Source organism: Anolis sagrei, chromosome 6, assembly GCF_037176765.1.
Source record: "Anolis sagrei isolate rAnoSag1 chromosome 6, rAnoSag1.mat, whole genome shotgun sequence".
Lineage (NCBI taxonomy): Eukaryota > Metazoa > Chordata > Lepidosauria > Squamata > Dactyloidae > Anolis > Anolis sagrei.
Window position 1 is genome coordinate 71,786,186 of NC_090026.1, and position 24,690 is coordinate 71,810,875.

Consider the following 24,690-nt stretch of genomic DNA (forward strand, 5'->3'; position numbering starts at 1 on the left):
GCCTAGAAGATTAGCTACATGGCAGGGGAAAAAGAGCTGCTCTTGCTCTAATGCTAACAATAATAGGATAATAATCTTGACTGGGATCACTGTGGAGGATGTAGTTAGAGCCTTTAATTTCTTCCCCATCCCAGAAATCTTGATATAACCCAGTCTGCTACTTTACTATACAGAACGATCAGTTCCCATTGGGATTACTGTGGAGTGGGAAAGAGGCTCTAGATGTCTTCCCCGCAAGTATCTGATATTACTGTGATTGTGGGGAAATAGCTATTATAGTTGGGATTGCTGGAGATGGGACATGTTTTACTTCCACCCCCAAATGATGTGGACACTAATGAGGTCACTGGGGGAAAGGTTTTTCTTGCCCAATCCCTAGATCTCAGTGGGCAGAAAGAAATTTTAACCTCCCTGTCCTTGCAAGGCATTGATATGAGAACAGGGAAAATGACAGATTTTGTGTGTGCGTATCTATTCCTAATGAGTTTAACATTGAATTATTTCTGACATAAGTACTGTAACTCTGCTAAACAGGTCCATCAGTAGAAAATGGACCAGTTTACCAGAGGGCACAATCTGATTAGCAAATATAGTTTTGAATCTTGCACTTTCCCTGGCTCTACCCAGGAACGACTGCACATTCACTGATCCCCCCCCCCCCCCGCGTACTCAGCACTTAATCTTTCAGCCATGATATTGTTTTTAATTTGTGTATTGTGGTTTATGTTATTTGATGTTGTTGTTGTTTTCTTTTATTGTGTGGGTTTTAATCTTATTTCACGCCTCACCTTGGTAAGTCACCGCAAGTCCCTTCAGGGAGATGGTGGTAGGGTATAAGGATAAAATTGTTGTTGTTGTTGTTGTTATTATTATTATTATTCTGAAACAAAAACACAGTATGTCACAGCAAACGAGATCATGCTAGATTTCGTATCACAAAATCACAAGTCAAACACTTCCCAAGCGTCTAGGACTGTGTGATGTATTCTTGAATGATGTGCACAGATCCAAGTAAGGTGGCCTTTTGCAATTGACAGGTCGTGATTTTGTCAATGTTTATTGTTTCCAAATGCCGGCTGAGATCTTTTGGCATGACACCCAGTGTGCCGATGACCACTGGGACCACCTATACTGGTTTACACCAGAGCCTTTGCAGTTCGAATTTGAGATCCTGATAATGGCTTCCAAGCCATTGAATGCTAATCAAGGTGATCAGCTGAAACATTCACATCTAGCCCCAGCAGACAAAAGTCCTTTGTCTCACCCTGGTCATTCCACAGATATATAAACCCATTTTTCCTACTTCCAACAGACCTCACTACCTCTGAGGATGCTTGCCATAGATGCAGGCGAAACGTCAGGAGAAAAATTGCCTCCAGAACATGGCCATATAGCCCGGAAAAACCTACAACAACCCACTATGTATTTTGTCAAGAAGTTTCCTTATATAAAATCTTTATCAACCATATCATTTTATACTAAAATCAGTTGAAATGACATCTTTTAGCAGTTCACTGTTTGATTCAAAATAACAGACCAGTGATTCAAATTAACAGACTGCCCTGAAAAGCAGAATGAGGCAGTGGCTCCAACCTCAATTTCTATCAGGAAACAAGAATAATACACTATTTTTCTTCAGTTCATAACAAAATAGACTATTATGCTGGGGTACAGTTCATAATGAGGTGTTTCAAATAATAAAGTTGTTGGTCACTGCACTGGAAGTCCCCCAAAAGACCAGAATGTTCCAAGGAAAGCTCCAAAAACAGTTGTTTCCCAATAATACCCTATTTTAAATTATTCTACTGAATAACAGCTATATATTTTCTGCAAGTTTTTTTTCTTTCTTTAATGTACAATAGTGCATTTCAGACTCTGGGGTAGTCTGTACATAAAGGCAAAGGAACTAACACTATATCATATGTGATGATAGAAAAGCAGCAAAAACACAGACAGAAAAGACACAGTAAATGCCAACTGATCTGTTGGGGTTTTTTAAAAGTTATTTTCAAAGTGTTGAAGATTAGTTCAGGTTCTCTTCCTTAAACCAATACTCCCTGTGGGCATTTTGCTAACTTTCTCAAGGTTACATGTCAATATGCTTTTCTTCTTAATACTCCGTTCATAAAATCAAATAAGTGTGCAACGTACAGTACATTATACCACTCCACAGGATTAGGAAATATTTAAAAACTACTGGTTCCAGAGATTTCTAGAGGGTTAACACTGAGACAGGATTCTTCCCATTTCCACCACTGATTGCTATTTAAAATGCTTGAATCAATCAAATAACTTTCAATAGATTACAGAAAATCTTCTAAAATCCTGTACAATTTGTGACCTTCCATAAAAACCAACAGTGACATCTGATAGTCCCCCATGGCTTGATGAACCTAAATTATGTAGCTACATTCTGAGAAGTACAGAAATTGGACCTTTGGTAAGCTCCAAAACAGGGTGAACACCAGTCAGTCACGCCACTAAACCACCGACTAACAGCACTGCTATTTTGCTTGGGCTAAGTTTCACTTTATTAGTCCTCATCTATATTACTGTACCCAAATTTAGAACAGAAACCGTTTCTCCAGAACTGCATAAAAAGGAGAGATGGAACTTCACCCACCTACCAACTAGTACTACCAAAGTTGATCACTCTTGGCTGAGTATGATTGTCTTCCAAGCGTAGAGTTTTGGCGGTGGGTTTATAAGTGACTGTGGATCCATGTGATCTATCACAATGAGAAAATAGAATTCCTGAAGCTTCCCACCTGTACAGGGAATCACATATTGGACAGATGGAAAGTTCTTTAACCTCTGCAGGCTGAAAGCCAAACTAAGATCACAGCAACTTTTGTTATAGAACTCCAATATGCTGATGATAGCGTAGTCTGTGCTCATTCAAAGGAAGACCTACAAACCACTTCAAACACCTTTTGCAGAAGCATATGAAAAGCTTGGCCTCTCAGTTAACACTGAGAAGACCACCTATTTATGATACCACAGTTCATATCTGAATAACATTTGTAAGGAAAAGACACCTATTTAAAACTCTAAAGCAGTAGTTCTCAACCTATAGGTCCCCAGACGTTTTGGCCTTCAACTCCCAGAAATCCTAACAGCTGGTAAACTGGCTGGGATTTAGGGGAGTTGTAGGGCAAAACACCTGGAGACCCATAGGTTGAGAACCACTGCTCTAAAGAGTCGTGGCCCATCAATGTAAACAATACTGCCTTAGATTGTCAAATGTTCTGAGAAGCTTCCTGTGTTCCTATGAAAATTGTTTCACTAACAGAGAACGAGCAGTAGGGACTATACCCTCAATTTCTTATTGCTCTCATTAATTTATCTATCTGTTAAGTGTTCCATTTATCCTGCTTCCTCAGTATGTCTATCTATGATTCCATAAGCAAATCTCATACAATGTGAGATGTATCAACTAACAGCTCTTTTACTACATGTCTGTAATTTGATAATATTTCTGGTATATGAAATATATATATGTTGGCAGATTTTAGTTAGAATTTGAGTGGATTCTGTCTTTTAGTTTGACATAGCTCTATGGATATGCCTTCACGGACTTTGAATTATTCCAGTTATTCCACATTACATATTCCTTGTTATTATAACTATTGACTTAAGAAAAGAGACAAAATGTATGGATTTTATTCCTTATAAACATATTTCCCTTCTGCTTTAAAGGAATTTTTCAGTGTATCAGGGGCAGGGAGATGGCATGAGCTATATATTTAAGAAAGTAAACTACAGAAAATAAAGTATGCTGGCAATTATTATGATCACTGGAATATTATTTAACTCCAACTTTCATCTGCTATCAACATGATTAATCCTTTACAACTACCTGCATTCCAAAATCATAAAAACGTATTTCAATTCTAAGAGCCAGTAGAAAGATTCCATACATCAACAAATCAATGTGCTGATCCAAAGTGTACTTAAAGGAGAAGAGTTGTACACGAAAGGCTGCCAGCTAAATTCCACAGTCCAAACAATGAGTCTAAAACTTCCAATGGGATTTTAAACTACTTAATTATGCATGGCTTTTCCTCTTTGAATTATTCATCTTTTAAAATGTTGTTGCATTTTAATGCTTGTGGTCCTTCACCATGTAGTATTTGACAGTTGCAATTTGAACTTTGCAATGAGTTTCCTCATGAAGCAAATAGATATCTTTTCACCATACAGAGTTCCTACCAAGTGTGCTACTGCTTCCAGACTTTACAGAGGGAAATATATATATATATATGCAAGAGATGTAACGCAAAAAAGATTAAACGTAAGACTATTTTAATTGCAATAGTTTATATATAAAGGCTGGAACTTGCACCAAATAGTTGGCACTTACATAGATGTAGGCCAGTTCAACTGTGTGCTCTAATACTATATGTAACAACTATAGGAACATAATGCCTTTATAAATATATTTTGGTTTTACCACAAAAGCCATGAGACAAACAAAAATAGGACACAAGTTGGAAACATTGCAAAATATGTTATGACTTAAATACATCAGAAATATAGGTTCAAGGTATAGTATGCTAGCCCTTGTCAGGAGATCAGCTATATACTGTACACAGGATATCATAGAGATGGGATAGAGCTGTTCCATCAAATCACAAAATTTTGCTTCATCAAACTTAATATCTCCACTCTCCTTAAACCCTCTCAAGTAGGCCTGATATTCTTCACAAAATGGTTTTTGGTTTTTCAGAAACCTATGCAACATATCACTCAGATTGAAGTGGGTCCTTAGAATTCATCACCATGCATGTGATTCCCCAGCACTTACATTTGGCCACGGTAGTCCACGCCCTGGTTACACCCCGTATAGACTACTGCAATGCACTCTATGTGGGGTTGCCTTTGAAAACTGCTCGGAAGCTTCAAATGCTCCAGTGTGCGGCAGCCTGGTTACTAACAGGAGTGGCACTCAGGGAGCATACAACTCCACTGTTGCGTCAGCTCCACTGGCTGCCAATTTGCTACTGGGCACAATTAAAGTGCTGGCTTTAGCCTATAAAGCCCTAAACGGTTCCGGCCCAGCATATCTATCCAAACGCATCTCTCCCTATGAATCCTCCAGGAACTTGTGATCATCTGAGGAGGCCCTGCTCTTGATCCCGCCTGCTTCACAAGCACGTTTGGCGGGGACGAGAGATAGGGCCTTCTCTGTGGTGGCCCCTCAGCTGTGGAACTCCCTGCCTAGGGATATTAGATTGCCCCCCTCCCTCCTGACCTTTCGAAAAAGAGTGAAAACCTGGCTCTTTGAGCAAGCATTTGGAACTTCAGCATGACCAGATAAACTCAAATCGGAATATGAACTAGGAAAGGCTAAGATGATGGAACGGTTGAGGATTTGAACAAGAAGGCATAGCTTTCATAATTTTTATTATTATTGCTTTTATGGTTTTTAAATGTATTGTGATGTTTTTGCTTTTTATTGATGTATTTTTATATATGCATCTAATTGTTGCCAACTTGTACGCCACCCTGAGTCGCCTTCGGGCTGATATGGGCGGGATACAAATGTTATAAATAAATAAATAAATAAATAAATAAATAAATTTGTCAAGCTTTAAAGACCAGGTTTTGAGATCACATGAGGTCAAAGGTTTTAAATACCAGGATTTTGTAACCCTCGGGATGTCAAAAGCCTAAAGCAGTTGGGTGAATGTAATGAATGCACTATACCATGTTAACTGTAAATATCCTAGGGTTACCATATTTTGAAAAGCAAAAAAGAAGACACATTTATCAACTGAGTACTTCAAACCACCAATTGCTATGGCTGTTACTTCAAATACCCCTACTAGTTGACTCCCGAATGGCATTGAGAAAAGACCACCAGAGAGGACAGGAGAGAAGCAAAAAGGAGGAAGCAACAATGAAGGTGGAAGCAATAGCAGTGGCAACAAGAGCAAGGCTGGAAAACAAAGCCATCAGCACTGAAGCAGAAAACTAAGTAGTCAGACAACAAGGGGTAATTTTCCCCACACGCACCTTATGGAAGAGGCAACATACAACCCTTATAAGAGCCAAGATCTGCTGGTTAAACCTTAGGAGCTGAAATCAATGGGGGTGGGGGGAGTTGCTTAGGACTATGACTAATCCACCCTCTTGCCAGAGACCCAGTTCACTGGCCAATGGGGGGTAGTGAGCTACTAGCTCCAACATCCTATCCCATCTTCCCTATTACCACCACTCGAAAGTTTTAATGGTACTAGCCTCCATTCAGGGAATTGTCTTCTTACCCTCTTCTTCCCTGTTTTGACTAGCCTTAGATAAGGGACAGACTACAACTTCACTCAGCATCCCTCTGTCTTCTCCCTGACCAATTGTCACAAAAGAGCTATGAGGATTTGCCAACCACTCCTAACTTGGGAATGTTAACCTCAATTCCTCCGGTTTTAGTGGTTGGACCAGCTACAGCAGACAAGATGGCCTTCTCCTCCACCTTGGTATATAAACGGGCTCTCAGGACCTTCACCCAGTTAGAATAACTATGTGGGGCACTGCACTTAGGCATAAGTGCATTGATAAGTTGTTCCCTGAAAATTTAGGTTTTGTTGTCAAGTAGAAGCTGTTTAGGAAGAACACCACTGGGCCTCATGGGCAGCATTCCAGAACCCAAAGAAGTGGAGGCAAAACGGTTCCCATCAGGCAGTGGGGGCTGCAGGGTATCCAGACCAATGAAGCAGATGGCAATGGCAAGAACAACCAAAACCAAAAAGATCTAGATCAGTGGTTCTCAACCTGTGGGTCCCCAGATGTTTTGGCCTTCCAGAAATCCTAACAGCTGGTAAACTGGCAGGGATATCTGGGAGTTGTAGGCCAAAACACCTGGGGACCCACAGGTTGAGAACCACTGATCTATATGCACTAACAGATTTATCTCAGACAATAAGAAAGCTGGCTGAGAAGGTTGAAAAGTTGGAGTCACATGTTCATGCAATAATAATAATAATAATAATAATAATAAATTATTTGTACCCCTCCCTATCTCCCCAAGGGGACTCAGAAATGGGAACGGCTGAGGCATCTCTGGCATCCAGAGCAGCCATGGCATCCAGTAGACCCAGCCAGTTTCAATCATTAATTTAAAACTTGTGTTCACTATATTTAATCTTTGTTCTGTGTATTGTAATATATGTATTTGTAGAAATACGTTTTAATATGTGTATTTTATATAATGTTTATGATGATTATGTGTTTTAGTTATGTTATAACCTGTCTCAAGCCACAAGGAGAGACGGGTAAGAAATTATTATTATTATTATTATTATTATTATTATTATTATTATTATATCATTGTTATGACTTTCTGTTTTTTATATTTTATTAGCTGTTTTGTGTATTTTCTCTAAACCTCTAAAGAGTTCCTTATCACTATCTTAATATTCCTACATAAACTCTTTGGGGGCAAGAACCATATGCTCTAGTCTAACATAATAAACTGCTTGGTTCTCACTGCATGCTGACAGTATTAAAACCCACTATGACCTCTAGTATTGCTGCACTAATACCTACAGAACAAAATCTGGAATAAGGGTTGCAATTACTTTAACAAGCAATAAGACACCTCCCAAGAGTTTTACAAAATATATTCCAATGTTCCTGCCCCAAACATTTTCCAATCGTTGCTTAGGGGTCTAGAAGTCTTCATTGTGTGTTGAAAGATATATGCCAAGTTCAATACCTGTAATCATAACATTAGACTTCAAGTCTTTGGCAACAGCTGCTGCAGGGATGCAATTTGGGCAGGAATTGCATCATCTTTCTCTGTCTGAATTTTAATATTTGCCCATTAAATATAAAACATTTTATAAACCCTGAAAGCAAACACCATGAACTGATGACCGAGTTTGCCAAACTCTTGCAGAATGAACTTCTACCCATTTCATTACATGTTGCAGGAAAAAGGGAGACTTCATTGATATTTCTCCCAGAAAAATGAAGCTTAACTTCTAATACCCTACTGAAACTTCCTAAAATTTCCTAAAACACAATTCTGAAAGAATGGAAAATGTGTACCTGAAAAAGCACAGGTTCTAGTTTGATCTGGAAAATCTCCAAAATTAATTAATCCTACTTATATGAAAAAAGTGAGTCTTACCATACACTTTGCTAAAACATAAAATGGAGACAGGTAGCTATAAAAAGAGTAGTATTTTTTGTTTCTTCTGTGCTTTGGATTATCTAAGCATTGAATTGATTTCTGCATGCTTTTATTTCCCATAATATGAACTCTAAATTGATGGAATAAATAAATACTAGTGTGTGATACTCAGCTCCAAATCCACATTAACACTAATCTACCTAACAAAACTATTACAAAAGAGAAGATTATGAAGCATCTTGGAAATCAACCATGCTATACAATTATTAAGTTGTTACAAAATCACTGAAAATTGCAATATACCAAAAGGCTTACAATTACAAAAGCTAATAATACTTTATAAGAATGCATAAGAAATGTTCAAGTCATGCAAAGCTGAAGGATTTAAAGACTAAAAAATCGAAGTAACTCTATTCCCATATAAGTTTTCATTTCACACACAAAAAATCAATATGGGTTTGCAAGTAAATTATTGCTTTGCTGAACAGGGCCTTGAGCTATTTCAGTGAAAATCTCACTCATTACTTTCATATACTAAATTACAGGTTGCATATGTGTAATCGTAGTGCTTCAAGCAGTCATCTGTGAACTCACACAAATGGGTTATCCTGCACTTGCGCAATGCATCATCTGGAATCTTCTAGACCTCTCAGCGGTCTACCATACCATCAACTACAGTATTCTTCTGGAACGCCTGGAGGGGCTGGGAATCAAAGTCAGTGTGGTACAATAGATTCGGTCGTACCTCTCAGGCAGGTTCCAGATGGTGGTCCTTTGTGATATAGCTGCTCCTCAAAAAAGGAGCTGCTATTTGGCATTCCACAAGGTGCCATTCTATCCCCAATGCTCTTTAATATTTACTGTTGGGACAGATCATCTGCAGGCATGGGGTAAGGTGTTATCGGTATGCTGATGACACCCAAATATATTCAGCAATGCCTTCAAAAACAGCTTCAGTTAAGGATAGTATGTCTCCTCTAAATCAGGTAGATCAGCTGTTGGAATTCAAGACGCAAGTCAGGCCTACCCAGATAGCTTTAATTACTAATTTTAAACTTCTATTATATGTCTAATTTTTGTTAGACGGACACAATTTTAAGTAAAAAGGTAATACTGAGCCTCAATATGTCCCTGAAAGGCAGGTACAGACAGACCATGTGGAAAACATAAAGCTCACTAACCTATCTGGCTAAAACAATGGGCATAAGGAAAGCAGTCTTTCATGACAGCAAAGATTATAAGTAGTCATAGATTCAAGGGGCCACCCACAGAGCTGGGACAAAACAATCTTGAGGCTCCACTGTGGCTTTGGGCCCAACACCAGAGGATGAAGGTTCTTATAACCTTTTAGTATCCTCTTTAGCATAGGATTTTGAAAGCAGAAATAGACATAGGCAGTGAAGATAGGTTCAAAACTTCAGCTTGTGGGTTTTCTGACATCTCAGTCAATGTCATTTGTTGATAGTTATTGATGTACCAATGCATATTCTTTCTATGCTGATCAAAAGGGTATTTTCTCTAAAAAAAAAATAATGCAGGTATTTTAAGTAGCAGTAAAATATCAAGAAAAATTCATCTGAATGGAAAATGTGAGATTTCTATGCTCAAACCTGATGAATATAGGTTTTTGCTAATAAAAACCCTTCATGCTTGATAAAATTAAGTAATAAAATAGAACTGTCACATCGGGAGTAGTAATATTCGAGACACAATAGATTTATGTATCAAATTCAGGGTAACTTAAGTGTCCAACTTCATTGTGTGTCTTTGGTGAGAAAATGCGAGAATATCCTCATGTTAATTTTCTTGTGGCTAATAATATTTTTTTCATTTTTTTTCATTTAAAAATATGAAAATAACAATTTTACTTTAGATTGTTTTAGACTTCTTGCTACATTCATATGCAGAAAAAAAGATGTTTTTATATATCTTGTATAGTTTGTAATGTTAAAAGAACACTGAGAGGAGTGTGGTTGTTTGGAATACAAGTTGTCTCACTTTTCTATGCTCATGCACTCTCTAGTGAACTCTGTGCTCTCTCTACCCCTCTATTAGCTAGGTCTCCTCCTCTCCATTGCCACCATCTAGCCACCATGTACAATCTGATTTTAATTTTTAAAATGTGTATGTCACAATATATATTTATATATGTATATGAGGCCCCTAGAACCATAAGAGATGCAAAAAAACTCAATTAATAACTCATTCTTGAATTGCTCCCCTAAAAAATCAAATTGCCCCTCTGTGGGGCATGTGTCCCACAATGGGAACCAGGGTCTTAGAGCCAGAGGGACTAAATGATAGGACCGCTGGTATGATTTACAAGGCAAAACATCTATGTGTCTACTTGAATTAGGTCTCTGCCCACCAGGTACCACAGGACTCATTTTAGATCACATGATGATTAACCAGAAGGAATTTGCTACTCATATAATTTATATTCCTTCCATACTGCTATGTCACACTATAAATACAAATTAGTGCAGAAACATTAATTTCATATAGGGTCCTAAAAGACTAAATGACTCCAATCAATCCTCCAATTTCTTAAAACAGAAAAGGCCTCCCATTGAGAAGAGGATAAAGGGCTCATGTTACAAGCCTTAACACAGTCCAGAGATATTATATTTAGGCTTGACATATGGGTTCACACTTCATCCGTCTTCTGATCACATTTAACAATTAGATATAATAAACTGAAAAACATAATATATAGCCAGGTAATCATGTTCCCTCCCCCCACTCGAATCTCAAACTTGGAAAATCTCTTCAATTGATTTTTCAAAATTAAAGCATCTATAAAACAAATAGATCTAGAAGCTACCATTTAATGCATTGATTTTACAAGACACAAGAGTAAACAGCCACTAATATGTCACTACAAAAGTCTATAGAATTCATTTACTGTACTTTACACACACATACACAAATTCTGCCCACCCACAGGGAGTCACTGGGGTGGTCTAAACCACTATTTTGTGGATCCTCCATGGCCCTGACCCTTGCTAATGATTGGCAGAGTTCCTCAGACCCCTTTACTTCCTTCCTCAGCCAGTTGTTTAAGATGCTGCCAAAGACAACAAAGCAGAAAAAGCACACTGGTGTGACTTGCAGATTTTTATCACCACTTTTAGAGAAAGATTTCTAATCATGCTTTACTGCTCTTGTCAATACTAGTACTTGCTTTCAAAGTTTCATGAACTGCAACTCTAAAGCATTGCTTAAAGGCTGCCCTCAGCATAACAAACAATGGAATTTTGAAAAGGCCATAGCAGAAAATTTTACCTCCAGTGTATACTACATCCTATTAAAACACAGTTTCAACAGCACCCCTGCAGAGAGAGAAGAGGACCTAGAATCCATCTGGGAGCTTTCCAGAAACTGCACAAACCCTTTGTCATCTCCTCCTTCCCTCTAGGTCTTATGAAAGCATCACAGCCTTTTTTGCCCAGCCATTAATATCCGGCAGGTTCCCTAGTTGAGTAAGTTAGTTCTCTGGACTTGGAAATGTAAGTAGGATTATTGCAGAGGCATATTCACAACTGGAGAGGAGGGAATTGCCACCAAAGGGATGAAGACCAAAATGGTTTTGTCTCTTTGAGGGTGCTGTTTTGGGGGGTGTTACAAAAAGAAGGGTTTGTCCTGCTGCTGCTTTGCAAGAAAGAAAAAGGGGATCTGCTAACAGGCACTACCATGTGGAAATAAACAGGTTTCAATTTTTGCAGGGAGATGAGATGCGCTTTCAACAAAGGGAGGGAGGCAAAGGTGCTCAGGACTTAGCCTTTCAAGTAATACAGAGTAGGGGGATAATTATAATAACAACAACAACAACAACACTTTATTTGTACCCCGCTACCATCTCCCCAAGGGACTCGGTGCGGCTTACATGAGGTCGAGCCCAATACAACAATACAAGCAATAATAACAACAATACAAGCAATTAAAAATAAAAACATAGACAATAAAATATGCAACAATGAACAATAAGACAACACACAATTAAAAGTGTGGGATATATGGGAATAGGAGACAGTTCCACTATCCTGGGGGTAGATTTCCCAATAGGGTATTTGACATCTTCGAACTGTCTTCCATTCAAGATAATCTGGATAGACATGGAGCAATCTCTGTATTTAAAATGCTGCCACTAAATACCAGTTTGGTGAATGAGAAAACAGCTGTTATTCGGTACTTGAACTTGGAAGAACATGCCAACCTTTATGTAGAGGGTTGGGCATAAAGATCTCCCACATTTTGAAGGAGTATAAAAAACAAACCACGTTATCTAGAAAAAAATGTATATATTTCTGAAAAGTACATAAAACAATTTTGTTTTAATAGGTTTTAAAAATCGTATCAGACAAATCATTTTGTAAGGATGCAGTTTTAAACAGACATGCAGAATCCTCCTCAAACTCCGACTTCATATCTCCATGGCATGCTTATGAGCAGAATGCCTTAGTGATAGCTGAGTCGTTTCTCTTACTGCTTCCACATTTTCTGGCATTCTAACGGGATATTCCTTTCACTGTCGATCTAGTTGTCCAAAGATTAGAAATCCATAGCAAACTAGATTTCTGATCTGGTACAGATGTCTTTTGACCAAAGACGAAGTGGGTACAGAACGTTCTCATAAAACAGTTGTTCTTATAATACATTTGAATGACAGAGTCCCAATATTTACTGGTCCAACTCATGATGGATCCTGTAAATGGCAGAATCTAACCAACCTACAGCCAACACTGCCACTAACAACACAGCACTCCAAGGTTCTGACTGAGTTTTCTTTGTGGTTTCAAACAAAACCAGGGATGGCATTGCAAATGTGTATGGATGAACATTTCTCTCATCAGTGGCAATACTGATTAGGAATCCGAATACAACAATATGTGAAAGGCTCAGATTCCTGATATAAATACTGAACATTTCCTGCCACATATCTTGAAGAACGCATTAACTACTCTGGCACAACTGCCTCCTAAAACCTTTTTGGAAAACAAACTACAAGTTATCTGTATTGATGCAACAAAATGTTCACAGGAGCATAATTCATTGTAATGAACCACAATATAAAAAAAGTGTTGAAGTCCCAAATAATTAACAAGCTGATCTTCAGGGGGATCAGCTAATTTCCTCACCTTAGATGTGTTCCAACAAAGTTTGTACATGAAGTTGTGAATGACCCCATTCCCTCTACTCCTGTTAGATGGGCCCACATAATGTATTAGAGAAGGAAAATAATAAATGTCCAAAAGATTATGAGGATTATGAACAGGTTCTCTGAAACTGCTTTCCTTAGGCATAAAAAGTTTAATACCATTTCTGGGAACTCACTATAGGAAACTCCAAAAGTTAGTTACGTGCATCGACAGAAGTCCTCAAAGGAAAAAAAATGCATGTCTCTGTGTGCCTGTCAGCTGAACTTAGTGATTATCTTGAAGGCAGCACAAAATGATCATCTGGCGTACATTACCTTTTGGAGTAGTCCATTTATGTACTTGAAATATAGCAGCCCCTGATCAAGTTTAGACAAACGTTAGCTCAAATGGTTTTATTCTCTAATCCACTTTTTATTGGTTAGAAGAAAAACATAATGGATCATATTTAATGTTACTGCAAAGAAATACATGCCATTCTAAAAACGTTTGGCATCAAAATTATACTAGCATATTTATTCAGTGGTTACTCTGGAATTTTTGAGGGGGAGAAGAAAGTCATTTCTCTTAACTATCACCCCTTTAATAGGAAACTTAAGCACTAAACTTAACCAAAGTTTCATTCCTGCATTTTTGAACCGGATAACTTACCTTGTGAAATCATAGTTTGCTGAGAGTCAACGTCTGTATTTAGAGACATATGACCACCTTTGGCCAATCTGTCATAGAGTACAGTTATGTGTTTCTTCAGCCTATTAGTATCCTTGGGAATACACAGCTGATTGGAAAGTGTCAGGGCATGGTCTTTAGAACTCTTGGATAAACAGGTTTTCAACAAATGTGAGACAGCAGCATCCACACTTTCTTCCCAACCCTGCAAGTAGGAAGAGGGGGGGGAAAGTAAATCAAAGATAAACTAGAGGTTAAACATGCTCTTTTACTGCAGAGAAAAACAATATCAACACACTATCAAAATATAAAACAGAATATTCATTTCATAATTATTCCAAAATATATCTAAATGATATGTAAAGTCTACATAAAGATAAAAAATGGTAATTTTTAAAAGAAAGGAATTAAGCAGTAGATGAAAAATTGTACACAATTCTTTTTAAAGTTATTTACTTTTTTAAGGAATGGGAAGAAGGTGGAAAAGAAAAAGAAATGTGGCAGCACCTTTAAGAGTAAATTATTTTTATTTTCACATGATATAAACCCACTTCTTTGAATGCAGGACCCTGTTCTGCATCTAAAAGAATAGGTTTATATCAATAAAAGCTCATGTGAAAACCAAAACTAGCTGTTCATCACTCCAACCACTATGGGTATATCTTTACTTGGTCCTTGACAACTGTTGCAACTGCAGGCACTTTAGAAATGACATCAGTTACACAAACCCTTTTCAATCAGGTCTGTTTTTTAAAGCAGAGGACAACTTTGTTGTTCCTTAATAAAACATGGGGTTTTGATACTGTGATGCCTCCTTAACTGGTACAAACGAAGGAGTACAGCACCTGGAAGATTGTCCCTTCAAAAATAATGGATTAAGTTGGAAAACTACAAAAGGTACCTCCCTGACAGGTGCAATAGGGCATACCAAGGACCAAGGCATGAAAAGTACTGTTTGATATTGCCATGAACCAAGAGCTAAAAGAATTAGAAAAATTACCATATTGAAATAAAATCTGATTTTTTAATTTTTTTTATTTGGTGTGTGTTGGAAGAGGGGTAGTCTTATATGGCAAGTATATCCCAAACTCTATATTTTAACTGAAAAGTTGGGGTCATCTTATACGCCCACCCATCTTATATGGTGGAGAATACAGTTGCCTTAAAAACAAGCATCTTAGTTTCCCTATGAGTGTCCCAATCCTCAAACACTCCTTGTTTCATCTGAAAAATGATGCAATCACAGAGTTGAGATGGTGTTATATTTTGGCATCTATGTTGACCAAATAAATGTTCAGAACATAAGCCATTGTGTTTCTATTTTCAGATGTGTATCCATGAGAATGCTGTTGATATTGAGCTATAGTTCTCTACAGCTTAATAAAACCTATATATATATATATATATATATATACACACACACACACACACACACACACACACACACTATAGACAAACACTAAACATTAAGTAAATTTTTACCACAGTAACAGACTTTACATTATGATGAAATATAAAATAAAAATCATCAGAATATTTCCAACCAAAGTGTCACTCAACTACTTGAGGGAAAAATTAAACATAAGCTAGAAGCTTCTGTGGGAAGGATACATTAAAGGAATGTAAAGTATCCAACTCTATACTATAAACTCCCTTCTATTTAAGTTACAATCAGATTTCTGTGGTTTTATAATAGCATCAGTATAGAATTATTGTAACATTCTGGTGAAATGTTCTACATTTATTTTAATTTCATATCCACTAACATCTTCAGGCTTTCAATTTGGCACATCACAGCAATAGTTAGACCCAATGCCTTAGAATTTGACACTGTATTCTGGGATTTATGTAAGTACCACAAAAGAGTACTATCTTAAAACATCAAATATATTTCGTCACATTGAAGAAGAAAATGTCTCAAAGCATTAGGCAAAACCCAAACAGTTTTAGCCATGCTGAACCATTCCGTTCCTTATGAGAAACCACCACCTCTTTCAGATTCAGTTCACCTGGGCTTCAAAATAAAACCGGAAAAAAGAAAACTAAAAAAAAAATCCCTCAGAGTTATTTACCAATGTAAATATTGGCACTATTACCAATACCATGTGCAGAGTATTTGTGGGTGGTACATATACAATATTTTGCATGCACCCAAAAAAATCCTATGGATGACATTGTGCTGTTGAAGTTTGGAATGAATTAAATCCACATAATTATATTAATTGTCCATTGATTCCAATTCCTTAAGAATACTCCTTCTTACCCATGACATCACTCTTTCTCACATCTGGGTTCCCTTTGTTTATCTTTCATTCCCTGGGAACACCAAATTTGTCTCTGTTTCACACTATCTCTTCTGCTCTGTAAACGCTGGGTTATCTGTAACCCTCCTGTCTCCTCCACATTCATTTCAGAATGAATCCCTGGCCGATTCTCATGAGAATTGATGTCTGTTTTCCTGACAACAGATCTATCCAAAACTTTACCATCATATCAAAAGTACTTTCACTTCCCCACCATAAAAACAGTGGGCTCAACCAGAAAATCCTCATCCTCATCCTCAGAGGCTTCACAGGCCTCAACAAGAAGGGGAAAAGAATAGAGAAGAAAAGGAAGAGAAGAAAAGAGCAAGGAAAAAGAAGGGGAAGGATGGAAGAAAGGAAGTAAGATATAGAAGAGAAAGCAAGGGAAATGGAAAAAAGAAGAAAAGAGAGAGGGACATAGTATATGATGATATGTGAAAAGAAAGAGCCACAAAAAAAAAAATACAAACCTGGTCAACATCAGGCATTCACACTAGTAGTTTCAGTTGACCTGAAACCTTGGGGGGGGGGGGGCATGCTCCTTCTCATAACTTCGTATAACTAAAAAAAAACCCTGAAAATCCCCTACCCTTAATGATATCTCTGATCTACTAGCTGAATTTGCCTATTACCTTTTGCTTGATTCCATATAGCTAATTAAAGGAAAAACTCCAGGCAGAATAGCTACTGCACACAGTAAAAACAAAACAAAAACCCCACAATATTTAGTTCAGATCACTATTGGGGGAGGGGAGCAAACACTCTTCCCATGCCTATCTTGTTTTTAAAAACACAAAAGGCTTAATAGAAAATAAAATGGTATTTGAAAAACTACCTCACAGAGAACATGACCCTGTAGATTTAATACTTTTTTCAGATTTTCAACAAACCTGGAAGTTTCTTACCAGCTCTTGAGCATCCTGTATTAATGGCAAAAATGCAGCTTCCAGAATAGCAACTTGGTCGGCACTCAGTTTCTGCCACAGGCTAATCAGGAGAATTACCAGCTGGGTGGCACTTTTCAACTTTGTGAATGCCTGGAACATATTGGCTTGGTTTTCTTCAGCTGCATCTGCTAGAGCTATTACCTGCAGAAATTACAAACTTCTGTTAGGGTTTTTTTTAACCATTTTTGAGCACTCAACACTAACATTACATTTGGCAAGCTCTTAGTTTTCTTTAGAAGAACCTGATGAACTTTCCATTCCAAAAACATAAACCGGTTATTATTTACCATCTTCTTCTGAATGAGATATAATTTAAACTCCATATGGCAGTATGATTAAGCTATTAGTTCAATCAATGCAGAAGTCTTCAGGGTCTGTATTATGTATATTATATAATAAGGGATCTCTCAAACTGATTATCAAAACATAAAGAAATAATCCTTAATGACATGTAAGCACTCAAATACCACCTATGATGTTAATCCCTGTGTATCATCTCTTCTACAATAACTTCCAAAGTGTAGCTTTTATTTGTACATTTTCTTTGATTTTACAATATATATATATATACTACTTCTTATCAGAACATTTACATCATTCTATATATGCATGGGTCCATACATACAAAACTATAAGTGTATCTGGCATGCGTTCAGTGTGCTGATGTTTATAGCATAGACATAGCTACTAGAGTAGAAAGCTTGTGAAAAGGAAATTAAAGGTGTGCTGAACTGAAATGCCAACTCTTTTCCTTTTATAAACTGGAATAATATTTTATCCCTATTCACACATTCAGGACATAAATGGAAAAACTACAATTAGAAACAGAACCAAAGTGAGCTGGACTTAATAACTCTAAATGGTCTTGTTCTCATATTATCCACCTCCTACACATGCCAAAAGCAGAGGGAAAAACTACCATGGTTTGCCTTCAATAAAGGTTATAGATTATAGAACTGTGTGCCACACAAAGAATCTGACACATAGATTGATTTAGAAACCAATTTGCTTAATAGCTTCATTCATAGGACGCTGAGGGTTAGAGTACTAACATCTCAATTGTCTTTACGACTAAGGCTGCCCCTACACTGTAGAATTAATGCAGTTTGACACTACTTTAGCTGCCAAGGCTCAATACTATGGGATCATGGAAGTTGTAGTTTTACAGTCTTTAGCTTTCTTTGCCAAAGTGTGATCATGCTGCACCAAACTACAACTGCCATGATTTCATAGCACTGAGCAAAGACGGTTAAAGTGGTGTCAAACTGTATTGATTATGCAATGCGGTTGCACACTATCCTGGTCCAAGAACTGGTTGAAGATTTTATCATTTTTAAAATATTAAATTGTGGAGAATATACCCAAGTGACATAATGTAACTATTTTCTTAACGGAGAAAACAAGAAACTCACCAGGCATTGCATATTATTTTCCCCAAAGGTAAGATTTTCAAGGTTTATATGAAATCTTTGGTTCACTAGTTCTCCGCTTGAGAAAATAACAATAAATGTACCATTCAACTAAAGCATCTCTCCATGTGTCCAAATATGATCAAGGAGGAGGTAGAAACTTCAAATTCATTGATAAAGATAATAAAAGGAAACCATTGAAAAGAAGCTTAGTTCTGACTGATCATTTCTATCATTTTTATAGTAGGCACTATTTTCCAATTTTTGGAACCAAGTTTAATTTGAGAGGTAGTACCATCCCCCACCTCCCATTCCGATCTATTATCAATCTTTCAAAAATATATACTTGGATCTTTCTGATTTAATACCTCACAGCTTACACAAAATATGGATAGAAAATTGGTCACAATATTATTAATATTTTGACCCAATTTCTTTGTAATATTAGAAATACTTTTTTTCAAAATTCAGAACATTGAGACAGTTCCACCACATCTGGAATTGTATTCTCCTCACTTCCTCCAGCATCTGTTAGATGATTGTTTGTCTATAAAGTTCATTTTTACTGGATTAGATACCAACAATATAGTATCTGTAAAGCATGTTCTCTCATTTTGGAAGATATAGAATTTATTGGAAGCCTTTTCCGTAATATTTTCTATTAAAAGTTTGTATGCAGATCAGTATCTCACAGATCAGTATCTCATACTTCCAGGGAGGACCTCCTTTCGCTCCCACCACTGTCACAAGCACGATTGGTGGGGATGAGAGAGAGGGCCTTTTTAGTGGTGGCCCCCCACCTCTGGGACGCCTTTCCTGGAGAAATAAGACAGGCCCCATCCCTGCCCTCTTTTCGTAAGAGCCTGAAGACCTGGTGGTTTAAACAAACCTTTGAGAACCACTAGTTCTAGCTCTGCCCCAGATACTGTTGAAATTGGCCATATCTTTTTCTACCAATTACCCAGGTCACTTTGTTCTATTAGGCCCTGGAAATCCCCATTAATCGCGCCTGAGACGGGGGTGGGAGCAAGAGAAGAGCATCCTCGGAAGATCTTTAGGACCGTGTGGGTTCGTAGGGTAAAGTATTAGTTTAGTTGCAGCTAGTTGATCTTGAATTTGTTTGCTAGACCTATGTTTAGCTTTTGTACAAGTGTAGCTGATATAGTTGCTTCTGTTCCAAGGATTTAAATAAAAAAAGGTTAATCTTGATAAAATATGGGGTGACATATGAAATGCGAATAGATCAATAGGTACCGCTTAGGCAGGAAGGTAACAGTGCTCCATGTAGTCATGCCAGCCACAAGACATTGGAGGTGTCTACAGACAAAGCCATATCTTCAGCTTAGAAATGGAGATGAGCCCCACCCCCCAGGGTTTACATGGCTAGACATAATGTCAGGGGAAACATTTAGCTTTACCTAATACAATTAGGATAAATAATGATTATGTCAACATATGTTTATCTCTTGAAAGTATCTTTTAAAAAATAATTTTAATTAAAATCACTCTATGTTTTAATTTCAAGATGTGATGTGATCCACTGCATATGGAAGTTTTCACATTCCATTTTAATCCAGGCATCTACAATACTGTGGTGAATTATTCCTATCGTTTACTTCATCTAAAAAGCTTCATAGAAGAAAAATCAGTTTTGGGACTCTGAGCCCCACAACTTTACCACTTCTGTATATTACATTCTTTGATACCCTAGACCTTTTTAAAAATAGAATAGGCAGTGTAGTATTTGCAATCCTTCATAGTCAGGAAAGCTTTTTTTCCATTTGGCTTTCTTTCTTTCTTTGGTGTGTTTCAGTTCCCCAAATGAAAGCTTGAAGAGAAAATGTTTTTCCTATTCGGTTTAGTACATTCACTTGTAAGTTTCTCATAAATTCAGTACAGAAAGATATTATAAATGTTTTGGACAAGTAGAGTTTCTGGATCCTTAAAATTCTTAGATAATGTTTTGATTTTATGTACCAGAATGCCTAATATTTCCCCAAATTCTTGTAATTTAGAAAATATTTTAGTACAATTGTAGTATTGATTACAAAAACCGCCAGGTCATCATACAAAGGCTAAGGAGATATTTCACATTCCCTGCTTTTACTCCAGGAATCTCCACTGCATTCATCAGGAACTCCCATGGTTAGAGCAAACAGAAGTTGTACAATAGTTAACCATTCTATTTTACCAAAAGTCTTTGCTGACTTATATGAAACTATTACTGCATGCCTTTAAACAGAATCATAACACAATCCAATCAAAAAAAATTCTCAATATCTTATTTTTTAGGCTTGTTCCTGGGGCTATTCGAGGCCTGATTTAGACAATTGTATTGGATAGATCGCATCTGCTCAAGTTTGTTAGATGTAGCTATCATGGTTTTCTATGGGCAAGCAAGGCAACTGGTAGATGGCATATGTTTTGTATCTCAAAAACTAGACATTGTAGAAGACTGGTGCCAAATTTGGAACCAGCAGGTCAAAACCTCCCAGAAACCGGGCTAAGATTTGACGCACCATTACGGAACCTTCTGATTGGGCCAGCAATTTTTTTATTGCAGAACAAAGCCACATTGATCTACTCCATGTTGTTTCCTGCAACAGAGATTAATCTGTTTGAGCAGATGGCAAAATATTTTTGACTCAATTAGAATGAGAAATTAGATAAATTAGACTTGTCTAGTTTGAAAATTAAAATTACATGTGGCATAGTGATCCCACCCAAAACAGATTGAAAAGGTTTATCAATACTGGACTTAACTGTTCTTGAAAACAAAAATTATCTGTGCCTTCATCTGTATTAAGCTTCAATTTTTAATAACATTATTACTTTCTTGACCAGATACATTTTGAACCAAAAGATCCTGATGCTCTTTTTCAAATTTTATATAGTTATATAATGAGAAAAATAATCAGCTATGTTGGAATTGTTTGGGTAACTAGATGTATACAGTTTAAAGTTTCTAACTTTAAAGTCTGATTCTCTTTAATATCTTTATTTGATAAGATCTCTTTGGTTTTCTTTTAATTAGATGAACAAATAATTTTGAGGGTTTTTTGTTATTAACTTTGAAACATTTATTTTGTAAATAACTTTTTAGAATTCTTGTAGATTTCCAAAATAATTAAGTATATTATTTTATGTCCAACAGTGCTTTGATTTTTTAAAATGTGATCTCTATGTGTTCTAGACTTTTAAATTTTTGGTAACTTATTGGACTGGTCTCTTGCAGACTACCATATTTCAGACATGCCATTCTAACAATAGCAGCTCCAATAGTGTTTAGATTATTGTTTCCTAGTTTCAGATGTTTTTGATGTAGTTAATATCAGTCTTTATCCTGTTTTAAAGTCAAAGCCAAACTTCCAAGAGAAGCCCAGTGTAAAAGTTGTTTTTAGGGGAGCATGATCAAATATCCAGATTTGTACAATGTCTATGCCCAAAACACAATCATTTTTTATATCAAACATAACCTATATAAAAAGTCGCATGCCTATTTGAATAACAGAAATAGTATTTCCTATTTCCATGTTGTCTCCATCTATACTAGTCAAATTCTGTGAGCACTAAATCTTAAAACACATATTTTGAAGAGTCTCCGCTAGATCTATCTAAATTAGAAGCAGCTGCATTTAAATTTCCCCAATAATAACTATTCCTTCTTTAAAGTAATTAATCAATTGTAAAGTATCCCTCAGGAAACTCTCCTGGTTTACATTAGACGAATATATAGATCCCAATGTGACTTTCGTTTGGTTGATGAGGCCCTCAAGAAAAACATAATAGCAATTAGGGTCAAGGAGAGTATCTATAGTCAAAAATGTGAGTTTTACAGCTATTGCTATTAATACTCTCTGGATTAAGACAATTCTTTAGTTCAGAAATATAATTTTGGATTGATATTTCAAATAAGCAGCTGTGGGTCCCTCTTGTGGCATGTTTTCTGCAACAGAATCACAATGGTTTCTAAGACACATAATCATGAAGATGTAGAGTTGGAAGAGGCCGCATAGGCTATCCAATCCAACCCTCAGGCATGCAGGAAAAGTGCAATAAAACACCCCCATCAGATGGCCACCCAGCCTCTGTTTAAAAGCCTACAAAGAAAGGGCTTCCAACACACTCCGAGGCAAAGAACTTGACTTAAACAATTCTTACAGTCAGGAAGATCTTAATATTCAGGTGAACTCTCTTATCCTGTAATTTGAACCCATTGCTCTGAGTCCTAGGCTGGATCTACACTGCCCTGTATCCCAGGATCCCATCCAGATTATTAGTTTACAACTAGATTATATGAGTTTCCAATGCAATATAATCTGGGAACACATCCTGGGATATGGGGCAGTGTAGAAGGGACCCTAATCTCCAGGGCAGCAGAAAAGAAGCCTGCTCTCTCTTCCTCTTGTTTAAAAAATCTTTGTGTTCTTTTTCACTGCATAATTGTATTCATGCCATGAACATTAAAAGAAATTACTTGAAGATTAGACACATATATTATATTACAATACTCCGTTAGTTGCCTGGTTCCCTAACTAAATAACCATAAATTATAACTCCACCACAAATGACAGCCCTCTAATTTATTTCACAAAGTCAAACCAGGTTTTTGACTCTGACCTTAACCCTTCTACAGGGGAGACACAGTAAGAGGGAAATACTTGTGAGGGTAAATGGCAACAAAGAATGCTGCTTTTCACCAGCATATTTTTATAACGACTGCTGCTTCTTTAAACAAGTAAAATTTCTTCACAAGGCACTACACAGAGGTAAAACTTGAAAACTAGTCTCTCTGTTAATATTCCCACCACTGGTTCCAAAATCATGTGAACTGCATCTTTAGATGCACTTTGGAGGAGGGGAGAAGAATAGGAAATAAAGACCAAGAAGAGTAAGAAAAGAAAGGGAAAAAAGAGAAAGAAGAAAAAAGAGAAAGAAGGAAAACAAGAGAAAGCAGAGGAAGTGACATATGTAGGATAAATATAATAATAAATGTAATTCTGAAAAGAAAGAAGATAAGAGAAAATAACAATACAGCCCTACTTTGTACTGTCTTTGTTTACTTTCTTTTGTGGTTTCTCAAGTCTTTGTTATTTTCTATTAGAAATATAGTTTCATCTGTGCACCTAAAATGACTGATACGTTTTCCTTCAATTTTCGCACCTCCATAATCCGAGTTTAATCCCACTTTCTGTATATTATGCTATACCCATCAATCAAATAGACATAGTTATCAAATGCAGAGTTTTCTGTTTCTCCATATTCTGTCATTTCCAGAGTACAGGTTAGACTATAGCAGCTACTAGAGCATGATTTAGCCTTAGGACAATCATGTTGTGACAGTTCCATTTCTTATAGGAAGATATAGTTTTTCATGATCTAAACAACCAAAGACATTGCTGTAATGTATAAATCATTGGCTTGGTTTTTTTTCTGAAGTTCTTTGATGTGCTCAATTACTTAGTATATATTTATAATCTTTAGTTGTTCTTAGTTTTCCAAACTCAGCTTAAATGTCTGGCATTTCTTGCTCTAATATGATAAAAGTAAAGGTTTCCCCTGACATTAAGTCTACTTGTGTCTGACTCTGGGGGGGGGGGGGGGGGTGATGCTCATATCTATTAGGCCTGTTTGATCAAGAAAAAAATTGTTTCTAAAATCGATTTGTAATTGGGGTTTTTTTTGTTTCGATATTTAAAATATTTACAAAACTTTCCAAAAAAATGTTTTGTTATTTACGAAATTTCGTAAATATTTACAAAACATTTTGTAAGTGTGAATGTTGCAGTAATGGTCACCTTGATTAGCATTGAATGGCTTTCATTTCTCCCACCCTGGACATTCCATAGATAAACTCCATTTGCCTAGTTTCCAACAGACCTCTGAGGATGCCTGCCATAGATGTGGGCAAAATGTCAGGAGAGAATGCTTCTGGAACATGGTCATACACTCATACAGCCCTGAAAACTCACAGCAAAAGAGCCTGGATGGATGCAGCCTTCAATTTGTGGCAATCAGATGGTATTGGTCTCATCTCAGGCGGGCCACGGAGGCAGAGCCGGCGCTGCAGGA

General features: G+C 36.9%; 1 protein-coding gene across 2 annotated transcripts in view; it reads right to left on the reverse strand.

Moving 5' to 3' along the window:
* BBS9 (Bardet-Biedl syndrome 9) overlaps positions 1 to 24,690 on the reverse strand; it is a 230,301-nt gene that overhangs the window by 123,327 nt on the left and 82,284 nt on the right. For both annotated transcript variants that reach the window (XM_060781629.2, XM_060781630.2), the window contains 2 exons: positions 17,168 to 17,350; positions 13,942 to 14,164 (listed from right to left, as the gene is read on the reverse strand). In XM_060781629.2, coding sequence (XP_060637612.2) covers positions 13,942 to 14,164; positions 17,168 to 17,350 — 406 coding nt within the window. The remainder of the gene's footprint in view (positions 1 to 13,941; positions 14,165 to 17,167; positions 17,351 to 24,690) is intronic.